The sequence below is a fragment of the Spermophilus citellus genome, assembly GCF_964194105.1.
Source record: "Spermophilus citellus genome assembly, chromosome: 18".
In the NCBI taxonomy this organism is placed as follows: Eukaryota; Metazoa; Chordata; class Mammalia; order Rodentia; family Sciuridae; genus Spermophilus; species Spermophilus citellus.
Window position 1 is genome coordinate 9,107,323 of NC_138200.1, and position 9,306 is coordinate 9,116,628.

At 62.4% G+C, this 9,306-nt stretch overlaps 1 protein-coding gene across 5 annotated transcripts; it reads left to right on the forward strand.

Annotated features, from left to right (window-relative positions):
• The first annotated feature begins 1,116 nt into the window (after positions 1-1,116).
• Positions 1,117-7,920, forward strand: BBC3 (BCL2 binding component 3). Of its 5 annotated transcripts, none has more exons than XM_081274913.1 (4): positions 1,117-1,427; positions 3,734-4,022; positions 5,382-5,572; positions 7,672-7,920. In XM_081274913.1, exons 2-4 carry the CDS (start codon positions 3,749-3,751, stop codon positions 7,786-7,788), a joined length of 582 nt encoding a protein of 193 aa, XP_081131039.1. In that variant the 5' UTR covers positions 1,117-1,427; positions 3,734-3,748; the 3' UTR covers positions 7,789-7,920. The 5 variants fall into 5 exon arrangements, with proteins under 5 accessions (XP_081131039.1, XP_081131041.1, XP_081131040.1 ...); XM_081274915.1 differs by lacking the exon at positions 1,117-1,427 and adding an exon at positions 1,871-2,008; XM_081274914.1 differs by lacking the exon at positions 1,117-1,427 and adding an exon at positions 1,884-2,020.
• Positions 7,921-9,306: the final 1,386 nt, after the last annotated feature.

The following is a 9,306-nucleotide window of genomic DNA, read 5'->3' on the forward strand; positions in this document are numbered from 1 at the left end:
GGGAGGGAAGGTCACCCAGTCAGAGCAGGGGAGGGAAGTTAAGCTGAGAAACTGAAAAGGAAAAGGGAACTGAGAGCCACCAGAGGCGGCAGGAGGGAATGGGGTGCAGGGTCTGCCCGGGCATGTCCAGGTGCCCAGGGCTTCCTCCTCCCCACAGATCCACTGCCAGATTCACGGGGAGTGTGCCCAGGTGTGCATGCTCTGGAGAGTGTCCTGTCAGTGGGTCAGGTAGCAGGAACCTGTCACAGGTGTGTGACTTTGTGACTGCCTGTTGGGCGTGGGGTTTCTTCTGTGCCTGATTTATGACTCTGAGGATCAATTTCTGATACCTTCAGTGTCTGGCCTGTGTGCTGGCGTGGATGTGCTTGTGTGTGTCCTTGTGGGGTCAAGAGCCATTGTGGGGGTGTAGTTGGTTCAGGCTATGTGTCCAGGTGTCTGTGTGACAGGTGTGTTTTGGGGGGAGAAGTGTGTCCAGCTGTGCCTGTCAGGAAGTTACTTCCTGACACTCCTTCAGCTTGGCTCCTGTCTGTTGGAACTACCATGTGGCTGTGTGGCTGCAGGTGTGCTCAGCGGGATGTTTGTGAACACAGGAGTTAGTGGCTCTGCGCCTGCATGCCAGTGTGAGTGCCTAGACAGGACAGCTACGTGTGCCCTGTCATTCTGCCAGGCTGTGTGTCCAGGTGACCCTGTTGGGGAGTCAGTCTGTGTGTGTGCCCTCTGTGTCTGCGCACCCATGCCCTGTCCAGCGAGTGCATTTGAGACTATAGCTGTGTGTCCCAGTGTCTGTCCCCGTGGCCTATCAGCACGTGACTTTGTGTACCCTGGAGTCCAGGCGGTCAGTTTGCATGTGCGTCCCGGGGAGTGCTTCTGCGGGTCCCAGTCAGTGTGTTAGTGTGTCAGTGTGTGTCCAGCTGTCCCGTGTCTGGGCGTCCCCCACCGGCGCGCCTCCTGGCCCCAGGGCCGGGCCGTGCCCCGCCCCTGGCTGCAGGGAAACCCCCCGCGCGCGGAGGTAGGGGGCGCGGCGCGCGCCTGCAAGTCCCGACTTGTCCGCGGCGGCGGGCGGGCCCGTGGCGTCACGCGGGGGCGGGGCGTGGGACCCGCCGGGCGGGGGCGGGGGCGGGGCGGGGCGGGGCGGGGCGGCCGCGGATCCGCCGGGCGGCCAGAGACTCCGCGCGAACCACATGCGAACGGGTGCCTAGCGGCGGCGGCGGCGGCAACGCGATCGAGATCAGCAGCGGCGGCCACAACGCGGACGCGCCTGCGGCCCGAGCAGCAGCAGCAACAGCAGCCGCCACTGCAGTTAGAGCGGCGGCAGCAGGAATAACAGCAGCAGCCGCCGCAGCGAGCGGCGCTCGGCGGGCGCGCCCTCCTCAAGGAAGCCGCCCGTCCCACATCACCGCCCCCTCCGGCGTGTTCATGCCCCCGGGGTGAGTGTGCGCACCCCGAGTCCCGCCGGGGGCCATCGGCAGGCCGGGTGGGCTCCCTGGAGGAGGTGACGGGAGTGCACTGAGGGAGCAGTGCGGGCGCCCAGCATCCGCGCACCGTGCCTGCCCGACCCTCACCGGGCACCTGGGCGGGGGTGGCGGGGCGGGAAGCCCTTCCGCAGACGGGCGCGGGGTCTGGGCGCACAGGTGCCTCAGCGGTCTGGCGGGTTTGTTTACAAACAATGGGGTGCGGGCTCGGCAGCGCCCCCTGGTGCCCACGCGGCCCGGGGACGAGAGGCGACCCCAGGTTGCCCCAGCCCCCGGGGCCCGGGGGGGCGGGGGGCGGCACCGAGGGGCGGCCACACCCAGGGCGCGCGCCCGCTGGGGGCGGCGACAGGGGGCGGCTCGCGGGCCGCGGAGTCTGCGGCTCCTGCGGGCGGGGGCTGCGCCCCAGCAACAGCCGGTTATTGGCCCCGCGCTCGCCTGGCGGGCGGGGCGGCGCACGTGGCGGCGGTGGGGGGCCGTGACAGCGAGGGGCGTCTGGGACTGCCGCGGCTCGCGCGTGCGGGGCTGTGGATCTGCAGGTGTCTCGCCTGGTGTGTGCGCGTGTCTGGCTCCGAGTTGGAGCAGGGGGCCGCAGGGAGTGGTTGTGTCAATCCAGAGGAATGTTGGCGTTTGCGACCCGTCGAGGTGTCTGTGTGAGTCCCCGCGCACCGTTGTGTGGGCTCCCGCGTGTGGGTGGGGTGTGCCTGTGTGTTGTGGAGAGTTGTCTGCCTGTGCCCTTTGAGTGGCTCTGCTGCCCGAGCTGCTAGGTGTGTAGTTGTGCTTGTTCGTGTGCTGCTTGAATGGGCTGTTTGTGTTTAGATGTGTGTCCTGCCCGAGTGTGGGCTGTGTGTTTGGTCTGTGGCTGTCTCTGTGTCTCCAGGGCATGTGTGATGGTCTGCCTGCCGAGTGCCACTGTCTGTTTTCTGTCCAGGTGTCTGAGTTCTGCACATCGTGTGCAGGGGGGGGGGTTGTCCGCGTCTGGGCTTGTGTGTCTGGCGTCAGTGTCTGGGAATTGAAGACCAAGTCTCTGTGGGGTCTGTGCGGTGCAGGCGGTGGGTGTTGCTGGCAGCCTGTCTCAGCCCTGTGTGTGTGTGTGTGTGTGTGTGTGTGTATGTATGCGCACGCCTGTTGGGTCTGAGGGGCTTGTCACTGATCGGCTGGCTCATGTGTGTCATGTGGCTGCGTGTGTGTAGTGTTTATGTCAGTCACGTGAGACCAGTGTTTTCGGTGGGTGCTGGAGGTGTGTGCGCTGGGGCTGTGCGGCTGGAGTTGTGTGCTCGCAGTTGGTGCTGGTGCTCCAGGGCTGGGGAGGAGGGCAGCTGATGTCTGCTGCCCTGCTGGTGGCCTGCCTGCGTGTTGTTGCCGGGATGTGTGGTGATGCTGCTGATGACATGTGTGTTTGATTTACATGTGTCCTGGGGACCCAGAGATGGTGACATTCTGATGTGTTTTGGTGGCAAGGCTGTGTGAGTCCTAAGGTGTGCAGGTCCTGGGGGTGTGTCTCTGTGTGGAGAGGGACATGCTGGAGACTTTGAAGTAGCATGCTGTTTTGTGTGTTTGTGCCTGTGCTTGTGATGCAGCATTGTGTGTGTCCCTGGGCATGTCTACAGTGGGTCAGTGTGTGATGTTGTTGTGTGTCCATAGGGATGCAGTGTGTGCATAGTGCTTGTGATGGGCTGCTTGCGTGTGCATGCCTGTGTTTGGGTCAGTGTGTGTGTGTGTGTGTGTGTGTGTCCTGAGTGGGATGGTTTCTGATATGGTGGGGGGGAGGCTGACCAGTTCTGTGTTAGCCCTGTGTGTATCAGTGTTGTGTGCCCTTCACACACACACCCCTATCCACCCTCCCAACACTCCTCTCCATTTGGGACCTGTGTGACCCTTGTGTTTGTCTCCGGACCCTTGCTGCCCTGCTTGTGTGCCAGTCACTGTGTTGGGAAAGTTGTCCCCATCAGCCAGTGCCCTGTGTGAAGCCCAGCTAGAGTGACTTTGGGTTGTGGGGCCATAGCAGCCCTCGAAGCACACACAGGCCCACACTCCTTCCACCTGGTCCATGCCTCCCTGTCCCTCCTGTGTGCCCATCCTCGTGTTCCTGGGGGGCTGTCCTGCACGGGTCATCCCCTAGTTGGGTGTGTCTTGTGGGGCCATCACTCCCTCCTGTCACACACACCTCCCTTCCTTCACTGCCTGGTGTGACCCCCGGGTGGGGTGTAGGAGTCCTGGGGCCCTAACCCCTGCATTCCCGCTGACCTCCCGGTGTCCTGCAGGCCCCAGGGAGCGCCATGGCCCGTGCACGCCAGGAGGGCAGCTCTCCGGAGCCCGTAGAGGGCCTGGCCCGCGACGGCCCGCGCCCCTTCCCGCTTGGTCGCCTGGTGCCCTCGGCTGTGTCCTGTGGCCTCTGCGAGCCGGGTCTGCCTGCCGCCCCCGCCGCCCCTGCCCTGCTGCCCGCTGCCTACCTCTGCGCCCCCACCGCCCCGCCCGCCGTCACCGCCGCCCTGGGGGTCCCCCGCTGGCCTGGGGGTCCCCGCAGCCGGCCCCGAGGCCCGCGCCCAGACGGTGAGTTCCCACCCACATCCGGGATGATGGGAGCCAGGGAAAGAGGGTCGTAGAGACTCCGAGGAACTGGAGTGGGAGCGAGGGGGGTGGTGGTGAGAGGAGCAGGGCCACTGGGAGGGTGTGGCCAGTGTGATCTTTTGTGTTGTAAGAAGCAGGAAGACGGAGTGGGAGGCCGAGGATGGAGGGGGAGGTCGAGTGGGAAGTCCCTCCTGGAATCTGACTGCAGTCCCTGTCTCGCAGCCCACGGTCTCTTCTCTTTTCCGGGCCTCGGGCAACAGCTGTTTCGTAGCTCCCCTCCTCCAGCCTGGGTCCCCGGGATCCCGAGGTTTACAGTAGGAAGAAGTGTGGGCTGAGCAGGAGGGCTGACACCTCTGGACTTTGGGGAGGGGGCGCAGGGCCTTTTGCCTGTATTTGCATCTCTTTGGCCCGAGCTGGCCCTCTCCTGGTCTCCCAGGGGGAAGGGCCATTGTGCTGGGAAAGTCCCGGTGGGGAGAGGGTGAGTCTTGGGGAGGGAAGGGTTAAAGGTCCCCTGCCTGATGGGCTGTTAACCCTGTGACGCCCGGCAGGGGAAAAGACTGTCCTGGCTCCCGTCCCTCCCCCATCCCGTCCCCGGAGCCCCGGGAGCGAGGAGAGAAAACTTCCCAAGCTCAGTTCCTGGCGGCGGGACGGAGACCCCCGATTTCAAGAAGAGTCACAGACGTGAACCTGAGGCCCTGGTTTTAGGCTTTAGGAAACCCTCAGGCCAGGACCCGGTGTGGTGTGACCGGAGGGACTCCGAGGAGCTCAGAAGGGGGTGGGGCAGGAAGGCATCTCCCGTGTCCCAACCCCCCCAGGCCGTGCTCTCAGGCAGCCACAGTCTGGCCTTCTGGTCTCCAGGCCTCTGCCACATCCGGGGGTGTGGCCTCACTGTGGTTGGACACGAGAGGGCAGGAGACCTGAGGCTTGTGACTCTGGGTGGGGTCAATCGCTGTATCCCTGTGTGACCTTGGGCTGCTTCGAAGGGTGGGCCTCAGTTTCCCTGTCAAATACTGCAGGCAAGATTTGGCCCTGTTTTGGAAAAGGCCCCGTTTTGGTACTTAGGTCGGATGAGAGGAAGGACTTCCAGGCTGCCATGGGCATTGGGCCAGGCAGGTGACCCCAGGAGAGCCGCCTCCTTAGGTCTTCTTCTGGCTTTCTAGTGCCTGGGAAGGAGCAGGGGAGAAATCTGGCTCGCAGGGAGGAAAAAGAAATCTCTAGAAATCAGGCGGGGAGCAGAGAGGCGACCAGGGAGAGGGAGCAGGCCCTGGCGACCCGGGTTCCTCTGGACCTCTGGGCCCCGAGGGGTGGTAGGTGATGACCACGCCCCTCTGCCTCTCCCAGGTCCTCAGCCATCCCTTTCACCCGCCGAGCAGCACCTAGAGTCGCCGGTTCCCAGCGCCCCGGAGGCCCTGGCGGGCGGTCCCACCCAGGCGGCCCCCGGGGTCCGGGGGGAGGAGGAGCAGTGGGCCCGCGAGATCGGGGCCCAGCTGCGGCGGATGGCGGACGACCTCAACGCGCAGTACGAGCGGCGGGTGAGTGCGGGGGAGGGGCGGATGGCAGGTGGGACTTCCCGCCGCGGGCGCCCCCGCCAGATGTGCGGCAGCTGCTGCCCCGCACTGCGGGGTCGCGCCGGGGACAGGCAGGTGGGGGGCGGGGCGCTGTACCCGCGGAGCCGCCGCGGGCCGAGGCCTCCGCGAGAGCCGCGACGCGCCCGTGGCCCGCGGCCGCGGGGACTGAGGGCGGCGCTGGGCGCAGCGGCTCCTATATCCCGGGCTATTTATAGCTGGTGAGTCAGCAGCGGCGCGGCGGCCGCGCCCGCCCCTCCCTCCGCCCCTCCGCGCTCCCGCGGCCGCGCACCCTCCCCGCCCCTTTCCGCCCGCCCCGCCCCGCCCCGCCGGCCCGCAGCGCGGCCTCTGGGAGGAAATGCGGGCGGCCCGCGGCCCGCAGCCTTGCAGCCGGCCAGCTGGGTTCGGTGTGAACATCACACCTGCGGTGTTGGCTGGCCCAAAACACGAGCAAAACAAAAACTGCCCGAGATGTTTTGCCCCCCCCCATCCCTTCCCTGCCGGCCTGGCAGAGGCGACCTCAAGGCTGTGGCTCAGGAATAGAGCCCTTGCCTAGCATGGGAGGCCCTGGGTTCCTTCCCAGCGCAGGACTAAACCCCAGCAGCAGCAACAACCATCAAAAACAAAGGAGACCTCAGGTTGGTGTGTCTCCCCTGCAGGTGCGGATTCTTTTCCCACATACAAGGCCAGAATCAGTTACTTAGGATAGTGGGACCTTTCACCCTAACAGGCGTGATCTAGTCTGGGTTCCTCTCCAAGCTGCTGCGCCCGCCCCCCACCCCACGTTATCCCTGAGAGTCATCCTCATTGGCAAAGGTGCTAATATCCCATAGAATCAACAGTGTCCTGATTCATTTTCTCATGGTGGATATTTAGGATACATGATTAAATATATTTCAAATTTTACTTATTTTCTGTCCCCAAAGATGCACACCTCCAGGTGCACCTATGTGCAGGTACCTGGGCGCCCTGTGCTCCTCCCCATAGCAGTGTGTCAGTGGCAGGCTTTACAACCTGCCCCCTTTGCACCTTCTCTTGGCTGCAGCAGTTGGAAGGGAGGGGTGTAACTCAGGCAGGAGGTGCTCCCAGAATCTGCTGCAAGGTGCCTTGGGGATCATTAGGATCACCTAACTAACTGTCCTTGAAATGAGTGTGTCCTTTCCTCTGCTTCAGAGGGGATGAGGTCAGGCGGGCCCTGCTTAGCCATGAACTTGGCAGAGGGGCCAGAGGACACTAGAGCTATTCAGACATTGTTTGGTACTGCCTTTCATTTTTACCAGGAGCAAGAGGAGAGTCCAGTATTTGGGAGTCAGAGGGTCTTAGGGGCCATCCCACATCTTCATTCTGCCGTGAGGGAAAAGACAAGGGTTTCTCTGAGTTCACAGTGAACCTGGCTTTGCCTAAAAGTACTTCGCACTGCCCCAGTGTGTCCCCTGTTTCCCTGCTTCCATTTGTTGTAGAATGGCTGAAGCTATGGTTCCCTGTTCTCTTCACTCGCCAACCTTTATTTTCCTCCTGTCGTACTGGGGATTGAACCCAGGGCCTCCCACATATATGCTAGGCAAGTACTCTGCCACTGAGCCACACCCCAGCCCATTTTTTAATTTTGAGACAGGGTCTGCCTAAGTCATTCAGGCTGGCCTTGACCTTGCAATTCCTCTGCCTCAACTTCCCCAAGTCACTGGGATCACAGGTGTGGCCACCATGCCTGCTTGTCCTGCCAAGGGGAAGGCAGGATGAGTTGCAACCTAGCTCAGTCCCTCAGCCCCTGGGTGACATTCCCACCTAAAAAACAGGGAGGGGACGGTCACAACTAACATGCTGAGCACTTGTTTAGTGCCAGGCTGGTTCTGTGCTGTGGGAATTCTGTCCTCGTCTCTCCCTCCTGGTCTCATGTCCTACCAGAGGATGTAACATCCTGTCCCGGGAAGGGATGACGTTCGTGGGCGGAGGAGCTGGAAAGGGCTGGTGGGGGGTAGCCTCCATCCTGCTTGCCCTTCGCCTGGATCACCCCCTCCCTGTCACCACACAGTCCACGCTAACTTTCCTTCTCTCTCTTTCCCTAGAGACAAGAGGAACAGCAGCGACACCGCCCCTCACCCTGGAGGGTCTTGTACAATCTCATCATGGGACTCCTGCCCTTACCCAGGGGCCATGGAGCCCCAGAAATGGAGCCCAATTAGGTGCCTGCACCCGCCCGGTGGACGTCAGGGACTTGGGGGGCAGGACCCTCCCACCTCCTGATGCCCTGGCCAGCGCAGGGGACTTTTTCTGCACCATGTAGCATACTGGACTACCAGCCCTGCCTGTCCCAGGGGCGGGCCGGGCAGCCACTCCAGCCCCAGCCTAGCCTGGGCGCAGTGACGGAGAAGTGGACTCCTGGGCCCCTGGACAGCCGCCAGGGGAAGGAGGGCTGAAGGACTCAGCATCTGAAGGTGGCGGTGACTGAGGGGGTGGGGACTGAGCCACCTGCCTCTGCCGCCCATCACCATCTCAGGAAAGGCTGCTGGTGCTGGCTGCCCGTTCCAGCTGCAGGGGGGACGCTGGGGGCCTCCCCAGTGCTCCTTCACTTTGGGCCTGGCCTCAGGCCCCTGGTGCTTCCCCCCCTCCTCTTGGGGAGGGGGCCCATGAAGAGCAAATGAGCCAAACGTGACCACTAGCCTCCTGGAGCCAGAGAATGGGGTGTGTCTGATGGCCTCCCCAGCCTAGCGCCCAGCCATCTTCCCTGAGCCGGCCGGTGAGTGGCGGGCTCGCCTGCCTCACCTTCATCTGGGGGTGGCCAGGAGGGGCCCAGACTGTGAATCCTGTGCTCTGCCCATGACCACCCCCGTCCCCATCAATCCCATTGCATAGGTTTAGAGAGAGCACGTGTGACCACTGGCGTTCATTTGGGGGGTGGGAGACTTTGGCAGAAGCCGCCCCAGCCTTAGTCCCCAGGGCCAAGCACTGGGGGGAAGACGGGGAGTCAGGGAGGGGGGGAGTCTCAGAAGAGGGAGGAGTCTGGGAGCGGGGAGGGGTGGCCCAGCCTGTAAAATACTGTATATGCGCTGCTGTAGATACCGGAATGAATTTTCTGTACATGTTTGGTTAATTTTTTTTGTACATGATTTTTGTATGTTTCCTTTTCAATAAAATCAGATTGGAACAGTGGATACTCTTTCCGCTCGCCTTCCCCACAGCCTAGCCTTAGACCTCTGCCACCAGCTCTGAGAGGTGGGAGAGAAGCAGTGTCCCTGGCACTCACCCAGGTCAGGGCAGCTGTAACCCTAGCAGACGATGAAGAATGTGGCCCAGTGCAGCCTGCCCAGCCTCCACAGTCCTGACCAACTCCCTCCAAGGCAGAGCCCCTGGGGCTGGAGCTTCACGTTTCTTCTCATTTATTCCCAGGATAGAGGGTCTGTAGGGGCTCCAAATTTATTGAATGGATGAATGACCCATAATTTATTCAGAAGCACCACTGTCCTAAGTGCTGGGACACACTGGTCATGAGACAGACCTTCTGGCCCCCAAGGAGGTAGAAGGTGACATCCAGTCAGGCACTGTGATCAGCCTTAGATTGCCTCTCTGGCTGGAGGTGCAGGACCAGCTAAGATCAGCAGAAGCCAGTGTAGCATTGAAGATAGAAAGGACAGCTCTTAGCCCAGACTTGGTGACAAATGACTGTAACCCAGTGGCTTGGTGACAAATGACTGTAACCCAGT